At 46.0% G+C, this 16,773-nt stretch overlaps 1 protein-coding gene across 4 annotated transcripts; it reads left to right on the plus strand.

Annotated features, from left to right (window-relative positions):
• Window positions 1-13,712: 13,712 nt before the first annotated feature.
• LOC127772788 (uncharacterized) lies at window positions 13,713-16,489 on the plus strand. 4 transcript variants are annotated; one of them, XM_052298761.1, is made up of 4 exons: window positions 13,713-14,338; window positions 14,414-15,424; window positions 15,531-15,635; window positions 16,183-16,489. In XM_052298761.1, the coding sequence occupies exons 1-3, from the start codon at window positions 13,904-13,906 to the stop codon at window positions 15,627-15,629; spliced, it is 1,545 nt and encodes a 514-aa protein (XP_052154721.1). In that variant the 5' UTR covers window positions 13,713-13,903; the 3' UTR covers window positions 15,630-15,635; window positions 16,183-16,489. The 4 variants fall into 4 exon arrangements, with proteins under 4 accessions (XP_052154721.1, XP_052154720.1, XP_052154722.1 ...); XM_052298762.1 differs by having other exon boundaries at window positions 13,714-14,762; window positions 14,979-15,424; XM_052298763.1 differs by having other exon boundaries at window positions 13,716-14,588; window positions 14,979-15,424.
• The last annotated feature ends 284 nt before the right edge of the window (window positions 16,490-16,773 follow it).

Below are 16,773 nucleotides of genomic sequence, written 5' to 3' on the forward strand. Positions count from 1 at the left end.
TAGAGTTTAACTTGAAGGCTTTTTAAAATAATTTCTAGAAATGATTTAAAATATGGATTATTAATTTAGGCGATTTTTAGGGCGTGACACGCCCTTCCCGGTCGCGGGACCATGGAGAGAGAAGTAGGAGGTACTGAACCCCAGCCTGTCCTGGGTCACATGGTTGCGATCGAGGACTATATTCTCTGTGGTTTTCTTCCTCCGCCTTCTGAATTTCTTCTCTTGGTCTTGAATTTCTACGGCCTTTCCTTGCTCCATTTGAACCCCAATTCCATCGCCTTCCTCAGTATTTTTTCGCATCTTTGTGATGACTACATTGGGGTAGAGCCGTTTCTTGACCTCTTTCCTTTCTACTTCGAGAACAGGGTATCCGGATGTGTCGGTTTCCGACTACGGGATGGCCTGAAGTCACGCTATATCCCCTTCCAGCGCCCTTCTTCTCGTAGCAAATGGCGGGCGAGGTGGTTCTATCTTCAGATAGAAAATTCTGATCCAGTCTTCGTTTTTCCTGAGGAACAACCAGACAAGATTTCATCTTGGACCGCAAAACCTCCCTTGACCTCTTCTCTTCAGTCCTTCATCGATGCCATCGATGACCTCCGAGTATGAGGTTTGTCGAGGTATGAAGTCGCTGCCGACTTCATTGGTAGGCGGATCCAGCCGCTCCAGGCTCGAGCCCACCCAGCCTTTGACTATTCTGAGTCGGAGGACGCGACCCGGGTTTCTCCTCGGGGTATTTTTCTTGTATTTAAATTGACTTCCTTATGTGCGTGTTCCTCCTGACTTATCGAATTCTGGTTCTCGATCTACAGGTTTGAATAGCGAAACCGTGGAGCGCTGCGTCGGCCAATTGATGATCAGCGGCCCAACAACGGTGAGCAACGTTCCCGTCCCCCTTTGCGAGAAGGGGGCAGCTGAACGCGAAACTGCCATCAATGTAAGTGTACTCGGTAGCCCTTTTGCATTTTTCTTCCAGGATCGCATTGTGACTTCATGAAGTGTAGGCTCTCTCTCTTACTGATATCATCGGGCCGCTCGTGGACCATCAGGTGGCGGCGTCGCTGAAGGAGAAAGTCGCCAAGGAGGCATCTGATGTTGTTGCCGCTGCTGCCACAACGAGTGGCGGCAACGTTCCGTAAAAGGGAAGGCAATTCTCCTCTATGATCGGACATCGTCGGAAGACGCCCACCCCCTCGGTAAGTTCTCCTGGTCCTTCATCGCGTAGTCGGGAATCTTCCACCTCATATCACTCCCGTTATACTCCAGGCCTCGGATGCGTCTCCCCCGCCTCCACGACGGCAGCGGCTTGTGACGCTTGGCGAGAAGTAAGTGGATGAACTTTGAGGTTTTATCACTTCATCGAGCTCTTGCAGCATGTCTCAATTGTAGCCTTTCACAGGGCGGCGCGGGCGAAAGCAGCGCAAGACGGGTCCGGAGGGACTTCCAGCGCGTCTCCTGCTGTGGCCTCGACAGATGTCGTGGTCGTACCCAGGAGCCGCGAGGTGACACCGAGCGGCCCAGCCAGCGATCTCACGGCAGGTCGGGGTCCGCCGACTGCCGTCCTCACATGGGAGGAGCTCCAGGTCGAGATGGGGCGCCTCCTCGAGGCTTGTGCTTGCGGTGTTAGCCGCGAGATCACGGAGGCGAGGGCGGTGGCGGCGTTGTTGGCGAATGAGCGCGCCGACCGTCTGACGCGTGATTTGGCGGAGGTTCGTGAGGACCTCCAGAAGATGAGGGAACTGGTGGCCGGCAACGAGCGACAATGGCAGGGGCTCAAGCACCGCATGTCGGAGCTCGAGAACAATTTGTCGGAAATCCGTGGCTCGTTGCGGGTCACCTACACTGGTCTGTACCAGCTCGCCGGGGAATGCGGTATCAAGTCCACCATCCCAGCGAATCCTGATGAGTTCTCGCTGACGACTTCGCTTGCGGAGCTAGCGACGGCGATGGAGGCGATCCCCTCCAAGCACGCGGCCAGGATCGGAGAGGAGACGTCTAACGGGATCTATACCGGGGCATGCCATGTCCTTGCGTGTGTGAGGTTGGCGCATCCTGAACTCCATCTCCAGAAGATCTTGGATCAGGGGGCGGCCAGCGACGCGCGCAAGGATGTGATGGAAGAAGTCGGCGATCTGGGGGAGTCCATCGTCCCGCTTTTTGAAGAGTAGGATTTCGACCCCCTTGTACTCTTTAGTCATGCTTTGTAAAACCCTCATTAGTTCTAACTGCCTTTGTGCGTGCAGTCATCACCTTAGTTTTCTTTAGCATTTTGATCTCGAGTACTTTGTTGTCATTTGTAGAGGTGTTGATGTCGAGGATGTCCAGCAGCGCGGGCAGCCTAAGTTGCCAGTGATTGTTCCGGCACTTGCGTTCGAGCCACATGTGCCGAAGGGCGATGTAGATCAAAATTCTCCTGTGGAAATGGGCATGGCGACGACTCCCTTAGGTTAGTTATCTTTGTTTTCATCTCCTTTACTCTTCCATCTGGATCGACTTGATTTGTTGTATTCTCGGGAGAGAAGAGCAGTTTGACTTAGTCGTTTCCATGCTTAGCAGACCTCGAGAGTGCGCTTGCTGACCAGGATCGTCGCATCCAGTATTGGAGGACGAAGTTTGAGGTCGCGAAACTCGAGAGGACTATGCTGGAAGTGAAGAAGGACCAGGCCGTGGAGACACTCCGAGGTCGCGAGGTGTCGTTCAACTCGTATCTGAGGAGTTGCTGCACATGAGGATAGGTTTCAACGCTAGGTGTCATCTGGGTAAGGGATCATCAGGAAGGAACACTTTGATTGTAATATGTACCTGAAAATAGGCTTAATTGAAACTGTAAGATGTCTTACAAGTATGGATATTATTGACTTATACATAGAATTTACGTAATTGATCAATGTTCCAGAAATTTGCCAACTCACGACCATCGCCGTCTGCAATCTTGAATGCGCCTAGCCGCAAAACTTGTGTGATCGTGTACGGTCCTTCCCATTTGGGTGAGAGCTTGTTTCGCCCTGCTTGGATTTGAACCCGTTGGAGGACGTAATCGCCGATCGAAAGCGTGCGTGCTCGGATGCGCTTCTCGTGATAACGGCGAAGGGCCTGTTCGTAGCTTGCTGCTCCAACAGCAACTCGTTCGCGATGTTCCTCGAGTAGATTCACATCATCATTTCGCTGCTCCTCCTGATCCTCATCGGAGTACTTCTGTACTCGTTTACTTTGATGTCGTAGCTTGGTGGGGAGCATGGCCTCTGAACCGTACACGAGGAAGAAGGGTGTCTCCTTGTTAGACGTTGTCGGTGTGGTACGCACGGCCCATAGTACTGATGGGAGTTCTTCGACCCACTTCTTGTCATGTGACATGAGCCTGTCGTAGACGCGGGTCTTGATTCCTTGTAGTACTATGCCGTTTGCCCTCTCGACCTGTCCATTGCTCTGAGGGTGAGAAACTGAGGCGAAGCAGATCTTGACTCCCAGCCTGATGTAGTAATCCTGGAAATTGGCACTAATGAACTGGGAGCCGTTGTCCGTTATGATACGGTGAGGCAATCCGAATCTGCAAAATATCCCTTTGATGAATTTGATGGCGTTGTCGGGCTTGATTTCCCCCGTGGGTGTCGTTTCAATCCACTTAGTGAATTTGTCAATCGCCACGAATAGGAACCTGTAGCCCTGTCCTCGTGGGAATGGTCCGAGTATGTCTAGCCCCAGCACGAGAACGGCCAAGTAAGAGGGATAGTCTGGAGTGCTTGCACTGGTAGCTTTGTGTGTTTACTGTAGAACTGACAAGCTTCACACCGCTGGACCATGTCGCAGGCGTCTTTGAGGGCAGTTGGCCAGAAAAATCCTTGTGGAAAAGCTTTTCCGACCAATGTCCGACCGGCGGCGTGTGACCCACAGATCCCTTCATGTATGTCGAGGAGGAGATGTCTACCGTCGTTGGACGAGACGCATTTTAGGAGTACCCCATTTGGTGCCTTCTTGTATAGATCGTTGCCGATCATACAGTAGATTTTTGCTTTACGGGTTATTTTTTTGGCTTCTGCGTCGTCCTCGGGCAACTCTTCGCTGCCTATGAATTTAATGAGTGGGGTGCGCCGGTCGTCTGTGGTCTCGATATCGGCAATGGCGCGCTCTACCTCTGTAGCCCCCGAGCTGATGTTGAGGGCGACCAGGCTATCTTCGCCGCTTGCCTCTTTCACTGATGGGCTTGTCAGGACGTCCAGAAAGGTACCAGGTTCGAGTGACTCTCGTCTGGACGCACGCCGTGCTAGATCATCCGGCTCGATGTTATCCTTGCGGTATACTTGTCGGACCTCGATCCCATCGAACCTTTTTTCCAGCTTCCTGACTTCTGCGAGATACTTGGATAACTCGGGGCTAGATCATTTGTAATCTTTATGCACCTTGTTCGCGACTAGTTCGGAATCCCCTTTCACGACCAGTCGCTTGACTCCAAGTGCAGCTGCAGCTCTTATCCCGGCGAGTAGTCCTTCGTACTCGGCTGTGTTATTGGTGCCCTGAAGTTGAGGTGAATTGCATGCTTGAATTGATCTTCCGAAGGTGATGTCAAGATGAATCATGCCCCTGCTCCTTGGCTGTTGAGCGCGCCGTCGAATGCCATTATCCACGTTTCGTTGTCGATTTGGTTGTCTGACCTGTTATCAGGCATAGTCCAATCGGCTACGAAGTCAGCGAGTACCTGGGACTTGATGGTTGTTCGTGGCACAAAGTGGACATCAAACTGGCTTAGCTCGACTACCCATTTCGCAATGCGGCCAACAACGTCTTTGTTTCTCACGACTTCACCGAGAGGGAAGGAGGATACAACTGTGACCCTGTGGGCTTGGAAGTAGTGGCGTAACTTTCTTGATGTCATAATTACCGCGTAGAGCAGTTTTTGGATCTATGGATATCTTGTCTTTGCGTCGTGGAGGGCTTCGCTGACGTAGTAGACTGGTCGTTGCACCTTCTCTCTCTCGACAACAATGACAGTGCTAACGGAATATGGCGTGGCGGCAATGTAGAGGAATAATTCTTCATTAGGTTGGGGGGCAACAAGTACAGGGGGATTTGATAGGTAGCACTTGAGTGCAATGAATGCCTCTTCGGCTTCCTGTGTCCATACAAATTTGTCTTGCTTCTTCAGCAGAGCGAAGAAAGGTTGTCCTCGCTCTCCCATCCTAGCGACGAACCTGCTTGGTGCCGCCATGCATCCGGTTAGCTTCTGTACTTCCTTGAGTCTTGTAGGCGACTTCATGTTCTCGATTGCCTTGATCTTCTCGGGATTTGCTTCTATTCCTCTGCCAGAGACGAGGAAACCGAGCAGCTTGCCCGATGGTACTCCGAACGTGCACTTCTTTGGATTGAACATGAGGCGATATCGTCCGAGGTTGTCGAACGTTTCCCGCAGATCGTCAATCAATGAGTCACTTGTCCTGGTCTTGACAACAATGTCATCGACGTTGGCCTCGACATTGTTTCCGAGTTGGTCGCTAAGTGCGCCCTGGATCGTGCACTGGAAAGTGTTTCCTGCGGTTATTAGTCCGAACGGCATCTTAACGTAGCAGAATACCCCGAACGGCGTGATGAGTGCCGTCTTCTCCTCGTCCTCTTTCGCCATGCTGATTTGGTGGTAGCCGGAGTAAGCGTCGAGAAAGCTCAGCAACTCACAACCGGCTATTCAGTCCACCAGTTGATCTATTCGAGGAAGAGGGAAGTGATTCTTGGGACATGCCTTGTTGAGGTCAGTAAAATCGACACACATTCTCCATTTCCCGTTGGCCTTCCGCACCATGACTGGGTTGGCTAGCCACTCTGGATGGAGTACCTCTCTGATAAAACCAGCTTTGAGAAGCTTGTCGAGTTCTTCTCGTATGGCTTGTTTTCGATCTGGTGCAAATCTCCGCAGTTTTTGCTTTATTGGCTTGGCGTCGGGTCGCACCATGAGTTTGTGCTCAATCACCTCCCTAGATACCCCCAGCATGTCGGACGGCTACCAAGCGAACACATCAGCATTGTCGCGGAGGAAGGTGATGATCGCGAGTTCCTATTTCTCGCCTAGTGACGCCCCGATCTTGACGGTCTTGTCAGGGTTGGCATTGGAGAGTGGAACAATTTTGATTGTGCCGTCCGGTTTCGCCGTCTTGTTTGTTTTGCTCACTTTCTTGGGTGGCTCAGCTGTGGCGGGTGGGCTGGGCGTGTGCTCGACCATGTCGAGGCTCTGCTTGTCGCATTGCACTGCCAGCTTAGCATTCCCTTGAATAGTGATTGTTCCCTTCGGTCCCGGCATCTTGAGCACTTGATACGCGTAGTGAGATGCGGCCATGAACTTCGCAAGTGCAATTCTCCCAATGATAGCAGTATGCTGTATCGAATTCAGCGACATCAAAGGTGATCTGCTCCGTTCGGAAGTTATTTGCTTGGCCGAAAGTCACAGGCAACGTAATTTTGCCCAATGGTTTGGACGATGACTGAGGAGTGATTCCATGGAAAGGTTGATCGGTGGGTGTCAACTCGCTTCGTGGGATCCCCATCGCGTCCAAAGTGCTGGCGAAGAGAAGGTTGATTGAGTTGCCACCGTCGATCAGAATTCGCGCGACCTTGATATTCCGAATAGTGGGTTCGACCACGAACGGATATCGCCCTGGGATGACAGCAGTCTTGGGGTGGTCCTCTTCTGAGAATTCTATCTTCTGCTCAGACCACTTCATCTTGGGCGCAGCTCCCTGCCATGTTGAACAGACTTCACGTTCCACTTTCTTGTATTCTCGCTTTGAGGAGTATGCCGTGGAACCTCCGAAGATGTGCGAGACATAGAGATCAGAGTCTGGGTATGCTGAGTCCGATTCCTGAGTAGCCGCCTTAGCGTCCTTCTCGGCCACACGTACTCGCTTGCCTTTTTCCAATTGCATGTGTTTTGCGAGCGACTTTTTGAAGATGAGGCAATCTTCTAGAGAGTGTCTGTCCGACTTGTGTATAGGGCACCATGTTTTCTTCGTGTCGCTGCCTTGTGGGTCTGGGCGCTTGGGAGGGTCCGCGTATTCTGTTGCGAGAACTTCCGCTTGAGCTTTCCTTTTCCCACTCTTGCGATTTTTCTTCTTGCTTGACTCAGGTGCGTCCTTGGCTGGTTTCTTCTCTCCTCCGGTCTTTGGTTTGTCGTTCTTGCGTCTCAGTGCGTTGTCCGCGTGAGCACATCGATCGACAATTTTGAATAATCTCCGAGTAGTCGTGACACGCCTCGTTGCCAACTCCTAGGTAGTATAGCGATCTCTGACACCGGACTTGAAGGCGCGGATTACAGAAGCGTCGGTGATTTCAGGGATTGTATTTCCGCACTCATTAAAGCGTTGAACATAATCCCTCAAGGATTCACCCGGGTTCTATGTCAACGCATGTAGGTCGTCTTCGATCGCATGGCGCTTGTAAGTTCCTTGGAAGTTGGCAACGAACTGCTGCCATAGGTCTGCCCACGAAGAAATCGAGTAGGGCGGGAGATGCATCAGCCATGAACGCGCAGAGCCTTTCAATGCAGTTGGCAAATAATTCACCAACGCGTTGTCGTCCACTCCGGCAGCGTAGAGTACCGTGGAGTAAACCTGGAGGAATTCTTCTGGGTCGGTACTCCCATCGTACTTCTCTATTGCTCCTGGTCGGAATCTCTCAGGCCATCGGACATCACGCAGCGAACAACCGAAAGCTCTACACCCAGTGCTAGGGGCGGTGGGTTGTCGGCGATCGTACGTCCTTCATGGATGTCTATCTGATGATGAGGATGAGGAAGATGACGATGATGATGATGGGTCGCTTGGTTCCGGTGTATGATTACGAGGACGTCGGCCGGGTTCTCGAGAATCCTGTCATCGTCTCCCATTGTTGTCTCAGCGCCGATCTCCATCGTCGTCGTCATTATGGCGGCGTCCTCGACCAGTATCGCCTAGCGCCCGCCGTTCGCGATCGTCGTGATCGTGGCGGTGGTGGCGGTTATCACAGTCTCGGTCTTCGCTCGAACGGCCTCCTCGTTCTTCGTTATCATGACGCCGTGAAGAGACGCGATGTCGGGAATGGTTCTCGTTGTCTCGTGCGCGTCGCGCCTCTCGGCGGCCATTCAGGTGATCGCGGAGATCACCGGTGCCGCGAGGTGGAGGGGTGGCTCGATGAGGTGATTCCCGCTGTTCAGGGTTTTCGCCATTAGCACCGCCAGTTGGTGGCTGTTCTGGGTGCGCTGCAGCAGCGGCCTCTTCGAACGCGTTGCTGAGGTTGGTCACTGATTCCCGTAACCGTTCTGTCCACCGTGCGAGATCGTCGTTCAGAACAGGATCGTAGGGGGTTTCCGTCAGTATTGCGTTGATGGCCCTGATGTGCTGGGCCGGTGTAGTCACTTGATTCTCCACTTCCGCATTAGCGCGCGCTGACGTGCCGATCTCGTCGATAGCCAATACCTCGCGCGGCGTACTCGTTGACGATGAGCCATAGTCTTCGAGTAGGTGCAGGACTGACGGTTCGTGGGGATCGATGTCGATTACCCCAATGAATCGGTCTGAGGTCAGCGTCGCTCCTTATTCCTTGTCCTCATCCCTGATGGGGATACGTGACTGCTGGACCTTAGGAGGTAACGTCTTCACGGTGCTGAGAAAGACCTTGTAGCTTGAGAGGTCGTGATTCTTTGTCTTGTGAATAGGACAGTAGACATCACGAGTTGGAGAAGTACGCTGAATTCCACGCTCTTTGCAGGCACGAATTTCAGCGTGGACATTGAGAAAGACCCAGCAGGCTTGCAAGGTGTGTTTTCTGGTTTTGTGGATAGGACACCAGGACCTTGTCACCTCGGAAGTGATCCTCGTCGGCTCGTGATTCTTGTCGGAAAGACAAGGTTTGGCCGCACTAGGATCCTTCTCGGGCTCGGATGTTGTCGACGTTCAGTTCTCCGCTTTGGCGGGAGGATCCTTCGACATGGAGTCGTCCTAGGTTGTAGCCACTGCGTTCTCGCTTTCGATCATTGATGGACCAGCCGAGATCGGCATCGTGGCGTAAACCGGGAAGACGATTTCGCCGACTTGAGTCCACACCAGCATTGTTGAAGCAGGACCTCCTTGGTTGAGGTTGGTGTTGACGCTGTTGTCGACGAAGCTGGATGACATAGTAGTAGAACCTTGAGCACCAAATCCCCCTACCTGGCGCGCCACTATCAATGGGGAATACCCGTAGACCGGATATAGAGGGTACTAGGGTACGCTGGTACGAGGATCTACGTAGTACGACATCAAGCAGATAAAAAAACAAAGATTATACTGGTTCAAGCCCCTTGATAGGTAATAGCCCTAATCCAGTTGATATGAGATTATATGATGGAAACCACAGATTACAAAAGGAATTGCGGAACTCGATGATACCGACGAGATTGTAATCGAACAGGTTCAATTAGATCTCATGGCGACTTGGCTTCTGTAGGCTTCAACTCCGTAGGCTATGGTGGATGTGTTGGCTATGAGATTCGATGCCTTAGGTCCTCCCGGGGGGTCCCTTTTATATCGCAGGTCAACCGGTCTCCAAGTAGGACTCGGAGACATCGGACCCGACACGATACAATGACGACCCAGTTCTGTCCGAGTAGGACTCCTTCTATCTGTGAACTCCGTGATGAATTTCCTTAACGTATGCCGGAACCGTCCGTATTCGCGCAGGCATACAATATTGATATGTGATGTATATCGAAGGGTAGAGGGTATACCTTACCTATAACCCTGATAACAACCACTATGCATAAACTTGTATGGTAGATGCAAATAGATGCAATATCTATTTGGCCGGATAGATAGAGTAATATGAAATAAAGACATGTGAATTGGGTGAAAATTTCTTAAAACCCTATAAATTGGATGACAAATTATCGGTCTGAATATAGGATACCTCGTACTCATACTTTGAGTACAAATATACCAAAATATACAAGTACGAGAGATATCCCATATCCAGAAGACACAAATAGTAAACAATTACTTACTACTATCTTCGTTTTTTAATTAGTGTTTTAAATAACGTACTAAGACATTTAATGGTTGGCCTTCTCAAGCCCCTATATTTTGAGCAAAAGTCTAAGAAAAGCATTCCGTAGCGACAAGAGCCGCAGAAAGTGAAAAACTACCGTAGTGAATTAGGAGCGCAACAAATTAAGGGGTAAACTGACGACAAATTAAGGGATCTAAGGTGAACTTATTCCATACCGTAGGAGGAACCCGCGGAAGAGATCCAGCCCAGTAGAGCCCAACCTGGTACTTAGCAGCCCTGACCATCATCAGAAGCATGGGGCTGCAAGTTTTCCCTGTTATAATTAGGAGCGCAAGCTGCGCAACAAATGCGACTGTAAATTCTGTGATTAAGTATTAACTAGAAAATCAGCATGTTTGTTGGCGCACCGACCAGTTTTACTTTTATATAAGTTTAAGGATCACTGCAGCATATGAGTTTTCGTAAAATTCGTTAAAAAAATCATTCAAACATCTCTATGGATTTTAATTCTTCGTGGAACTAATCAAATTACAGTGAAGATTATCTACAGTATTGCAGCTGTAGTAGCAGCCGCTGACATGTGAAACCGGCACTGCTACTGCAAATACAGTACAGCAGAGCATCCATATCCATCAAATTAGGATAGTAATATATGGCTGAGGATGGCCTGTTTAAATTTTACCTAGCTGTGTTCGGTACTCGTTTTCCCAACTCTCGCCTCTCGTTTTCCGCGCACGTTTTTTAAACTACTAAACGGTGTGTTTTTTTCAAAAAGTTTCTATACGAAAGTTGCTTAAAAAATCATATTGATCCATTTTTTTAAAAAAATTAGCTAATACTTAATTAATCACGCGCTAATAGACCGCTCCGTTTCCGTGCATGGGAGATGGGTTCCCAACACCCACCTCCGAACACAGCTAGAGTACATTTCTCTTTACGCAATCTTTTATTAGATATTTCTCTTTAACCATTCTTTAGCCAATACTTTTGTTTTCAACCAGATAATTTTACCTTTGTTACACTTTGGATCACCGTGACTATTCTTAACCGTACGGATCTCAAATATACTAGCCACTTAGAGTCGCGCGTTTGCGCGACCATAAAAAGCCATCTTTGTTAAAGATTAAGGTTGCCTTTTTTTTTTCCTGTTGCAACTAAAATGATCTTGGCCCTAAACATTAATACGAAGTTGCCCGTAGGTTACATACATAACCACCGTAGTATTTCTTTTTTTTTTCACAGAAACAATTTATACTACCTATGTTTTTAATAAATGACGTCATTAATTTATATTCACACGGTTGACCATTTGTCTTATTAAAAAATTTACATATTTCTAATTTATTTTGTTGTGAGTTGTGTTACAAACTGAAAGTACTTCAAGCATGATTTATATCTTATTTATTTAAAAAAGAATTTGGAAGTAAAATAGTTAAATATGTATTTAAAAGTCAATGATGCCATATATTAAAAGACAAAGGGAGTATTGTTTTACTTGGTCCATGTGTCAAATTTCAAAAAAACCCAACTTATGAAATTGAAGCCCATTAAGTTTCATAAGTGCCTATCTGTGTTGCTTGCTCTCTTTCATGCTTGCATGTACGTGAGGAGAGGCACTAGAAGGCTCCGGAGGGATAATGCAGTACGTATTTGATCGGACGGTCAACATTTATCCAATCATGTATCTGATGGCCTTTGTTTTTTAGCTTACGTGGCCTAATGTGCTTTTGAGAAAGATTAGTTCCTTCATTACTTTAGACTAGCTCCTACTTGTCAATGAAATCCCATAGCCGTATGTAGATAATTTAATGAAATCCCATAGCCGTATGTAGATAATTTCTTTGACATATGACAAATTAAAATCATATGGATAAAAGACTTGATAGTGGTTCAAGGTATCACAAATGTCAAATTATTCGGTTCAAATTAAGTGAAAATTAGTTTAAAGGTGATGCAAAGCGAACATTGATAATAAAGAGTATCCTAAAGTGAAATTCACTCTTACAAATTATATTTGATTTTAATTTCAACAACTTATTTTTCGTTATTTTGTTAATACATTTTTTTTATTTTCGAGCAATATATAGGACATAATAGACACAGGTAAACTACAAGCCTCAATTTTTGATGAAACCTATTACATTTTGTATTTGGATGAAGAACCATCCTAGCAAAATCCATTGTATTTGAAAAGGCTAAAAATCATAATATTCCTTGTTTTTCTCTCTCTTTTTACTTCTTTAACTTTCATCTCCTCTTCTCTTTTGTATATACATTTTTAATCTTTACAAATTTTTTTAAGCTTCTTTCATCTGTAAAATGTAAGTAACTTATCTATATCTTATCACTTCTATATTTTAGAGTTTGTCTACATTATTTTTTCCACCCCTCGTAAGGTGGGCAGGGACCAAGCCCGAGGGAAGCTTCACGCCTGTGCTTGCCCCGTTTCGGCCGAGCAACGTGCCGTCGTGCCCTCGTGAAAGCGCCGTACTCTTATCCTAGCAAATAAAAGGCACACTGTTTTTTTTTAACAAAAATTTGTGTGTACATAACTATCTTTTGATAAAAATGGACATATGATATTTAGCCATATCATTAAGAGTACATTTTTTACTAATAATTCAATCTGTGAGTAAAATTTTTCATTGGCTGCACCCTCATACACAGGAACCATATATTGATAAAAAAAGTAAATTTCAGCCACATCAATGCCTCAGAAAATTTGACATTTTGATCCAATCTCAACTTACACTATAGATGGTAAGTCATCCAGCCGCAAGTTTCCAGCAGTGATAGATAGGGGTGGAAACGAGCCGAGCCGAGCTAGGCTTGGCTCGGCTTGTAGTGGCTCGCAATAAACTAGGCTTGGCTTGGCTCAACTTGGTTAGGGAAACAAGCTAAAACTTGAGCTCGGCTCGGCTCGTTTCCTGGCTCGAGCCAGCTCGAGCTGGCTTGTAAGACTTCCTGTTAAAACACCTCTTTATATATATTTTGTAATTATTAAAAAAAGCAAGAACAAATTATTAACATGTAAAATTAAAATAACTTTATATATTCAAGTCTTCAAAATCTTAATGGTAAATTTGAAGTTGACAAATAATAACGCCATATAAAATGAAATAATCGATATAAACACAAAATGGCCTAGGCTCGCGAGCCAAAACAAGCGGCTCGCGAGCTAGCTCGACTTGGCTCATTTCAGCAACGAGCTGAAAAGGAGGCTTGGGCTTGGCTCGTTTGGCTTACAAGCCGAGCCAAACCAACCAAGCTCGACTCAAGCCCGAGCTGAGCTCACGAGCCCGAGCTTTTTTTTCCACGACTAGTGATAGATATTTGGTTTGGTATGTACTCTAACATTGTAAGCGACTAGTAATTTCGTTGAGCTCTAATGGTCTTAGCAGCTAATTACTCTCTACACTAATATGACCAGAGCAGGATTATACTTTTTTAATTTATTTCTGCTTTTGGCTTAAGATGGAAAAACTACCCCCTATAATCCGCTGGATCAGATTATCTCGCGACAACGTCAATTCAGTAACCACACCCTCCTTTCTTTCTGAACACACTTGCTGTCGATAACCATCCAAGACCCAACTTTATTTAGCCCATCTCAATCAACAACACAAATGACCCTGACCCACGATCCACTCACAAGCCATTGCTCGAGATTTGAGCTTGAACTCTTCTTGGCGGGACCCAAACAGTGCACGAATTTCAGACGCATTGCATAATCAAACCCCCAAAAAGGAAAAAGCCGTCGCCTTTCACCAAGTTCGAATTATTTTTCGCCTTTGGAGACGGCACAAAAGGCAAGAAAACGGAGGAGGAAAACTAGGCCACGCATTGACAGGATCTTCTCCCTTGTGTTCTTGCTGCTTTTCTGCTCCATGTCCTGCTCTTGGAGATGGCCATGGCTCTGGCTCTGAGCTGTGGCAGGAGGCAGAGAGGGAAGAAAGGCGGCGGCAGCGGCGGCGACTGCGGCGGCCGCCATTTCCATGTCCACTACCATCTTCCTCGCCGGGTCTGCGCCTCCTCGTTTGTTCCCAATTTGCTGCCTCGTTTTTTCTCGCTGCTGTCAGCTTGCGTGCTGGTTCCTCCTGTGCTGTTCTTGGCTGTGCTTGCCTTCCTCGTCTTGTTTCTCTGGTTCACCTTGCTGTATTTTATTCGCTCCCTGTGGAACAAGGACATCAACGGTGAGACCTTCGAGAGGAGTAGCAACGATCATGGCAGCGATGCTGATAAACGCCTTGGAGAAGGCGTTGCAGAAGAAGGAAAGGCAGAGAAGAAAACTCTGAAGATTTCGTCTGAAGATTGTGCTAGAAGGTTTGAGATAGAAGAGGTACTACATGTTAATTCTGATGATTCTCAAAACTTGCCTAGTATGGTGTCATCTGATGGTTGCCTGAACTGTAAGATGCATACTGATGATGAAAAACTCATCAAAGAGGTGACTGTCTTTGAGATAAAAAGAAGGGAATCGGGAGCTGCTATTGTCTGTTCTGATGGTTTGTCACAAAAGCGTCAGCCACGAGATATGTCAATTGATTGGTTTGAGGAAGAAACTAAAAGTGGAGATATCATCAAATCAGGTGATTCATCTCCAACTGTACTGTCAACTTTTTCATCTGAATTTCATGATTTCTCTGACAACAATGAAGTGGTAGGGTTGGCCACGGATTTTCTTGATGTAAACAATCAAAATAAAGCAGTATTGCTAGATAGTTCATCTCATCGTGGTATCATGGACAATCATTGCAAATGTGGTGAGGAATTTTCTTCTGATAAGGAGGCTCCAGCTTACCATTTATTTGAAAATTATGATTTTGTTGACAAGCATGAAACAAAAGAGGTGGTACTTGGTGATACAGTAGTCTTGACCTTTGTAGATGATTCAGCCAATGATGACTCTGAATATAGGGAGGATATTTCAGAACAAAAGGATCCAAATAATTTATCAGTATTGCTTGATAACGTTGCAGATATTTTTTACCAGCAGCAAGAAATACATAAGGTGGTTGTTTCTGACGACAACAAGCCACCTGAAGTTTTGTTCCTCAGTGGAAAGCAAACTGTCAGCAGTTCAGGTGAATTTAGTTCTCCTAATGAGAATGGAACATCAGGATTTCCTTTTGATTCTGTTTGTGAAGATAAAAATGGAACAGTGGCCTATCCCAGCGTAGCATCCCATTATAATATCGGTATTGAAGATGACAAATGTGAGGATCATACTGACAACAACATAGAGGAGGCATCAAGTATCGCATCTACAAATTGTGGTTCTGCTGATAAGCATCAGACTATACAGGTGTTGCCTGTTTGTTTAGCAAATGGAGATAACATTGATGATGTTGCTTCATTGGGGAGTTCAATTTGTGAAGACGTTGAAGATAAAGACAACAAAAGTAATGCTAATTGTATTTCAGAGGTGAGTACAAAAGGAAGTTTCGCTTAATTTCTGAAAATTGTGGCTGTTAGCTTGTTATATATTTCTGAATTTTACTGCTATTGTATGTTTCAAATGAATTTGAAAGGGAGCTCCACATGGAAACGGAATGCCACTTGTTAGGTCCCCAGCATCATGGTGGAATTTATGTGGAGTTATTGATGTGTTTGCTGGATGTAAAGATTGAATTGAGGTGAGAAGATAGTTCATTCCAATTTTCACACCGTGACATCGTTTGAATTTTGAACTGAGGGTACTCCTTTTAAAACAAAACAAAAGGAATCCAGCTGCATGGCCAATTATTTTGTTGATCATCATCTGCTGCACCGTGGGTTCGCACAATTGTTACTTATTTATTTTCTTGTCAATATTGTCTAACACAAGAGAGATTTTTCTTCGGTGGTCTTTACTAAGTATGATACTACAGTAAAAAAACTAAATTGTTGATTTATTGGGGTATAATGGTTTTTTTTTCCTCTCTATATGATTTGGGTTTTTTATTTCCCTTTTTTTCCCCAAGAGACTGGCGTTACTCGTGTGGACCACCAGCCTATCTCACTTAAAACGAAATATACCAATTTTACTGGAATTTTGCCATCCTGCAAGTATCATTTCCTTTTCTCACCCAACCCCGACATAGTTCTTAGATGATTGCTTGATTACAAAGAATGATCTGTAATTTTATTATCGTCAACTCTCTTCGCAGTATTTGGACATGACACATTTTCTGTTGTATGCAGATGTTGGCAGGTCAAGGGTGGAACTTTGGGACAACAGAAAACTTTAGATGCTCATCCTAATCCTGTGTTGACAATGAAGAAGTATTTGATAGTTTGGATTGAGGTATTGAATTGTTTATAGTGAGGCTGTTTGTTTTGTTGGATGTATATATTTTTTTGTTAGATTGCCTGATTAGTTTTTGGCATGTTGTGGTTCATTGGCTTTTTCTTTAAAAGCTGAGTGCTATTCTTTCTCAAGAAAGAAAGCTTCAACTTACTGTAATTGATTTTGAAAGGGAAATGGAACTGGAAATGCTTGTTGACTTGTTGTATAGTGTATACTATATGCTTTGAGAAATATGTCTTCTACAGTTGTCTGGATGTACAGAAATCTGCCTGCTACATTAAAGCCTACGTATTTTTAACAAGAAAAAAGAAGGCATTTTACTATCCCAAACTAATTTACTGGATCACTTAACCCCCCTGAATTATTTAAAAAACAAGAAGAATTTAAAAAAATGTTGAGATGTAAGTTACAATGCATATACCATTCTACCCAATTTTCAGTGCAAAATATAGCTTATATAGAGAGAAAAAAGAGAGAGAAATAGC

Source organism: Oryza glaberrima, chromosome 5, assembly GCF_000147395.1.
Source record: "Oryza glaberrima chromosome 5, OglaRS2, whole genome shotgun sequence".
NCBI classification, from domain to species: Eukaryota; Viridiplantae; Streptophyta; class Magnoliopsida; order Poales; family Poaceae; genus Oryza; species Oryza glaberrima.

What these genes read in the sequence shown, in the direction of transcription:
- LOC127772788 (XM_052298760.1), top strand. Translation starts at nt 13,904, where the DNA reads ATGGCCATGGCTCTGGCTCTGAGCTGTGGCAGGAGGCAGAGAGGGAAG. An exon ending in ATGCTAATTGTATTTCAGAG is followed by an intron (nt 15,425 to 15,530) that starts GTGAGTACAAAA and finishes TGAATTTGAAAG; the next exon opens with GGAGCTCCACATGGAAACGG.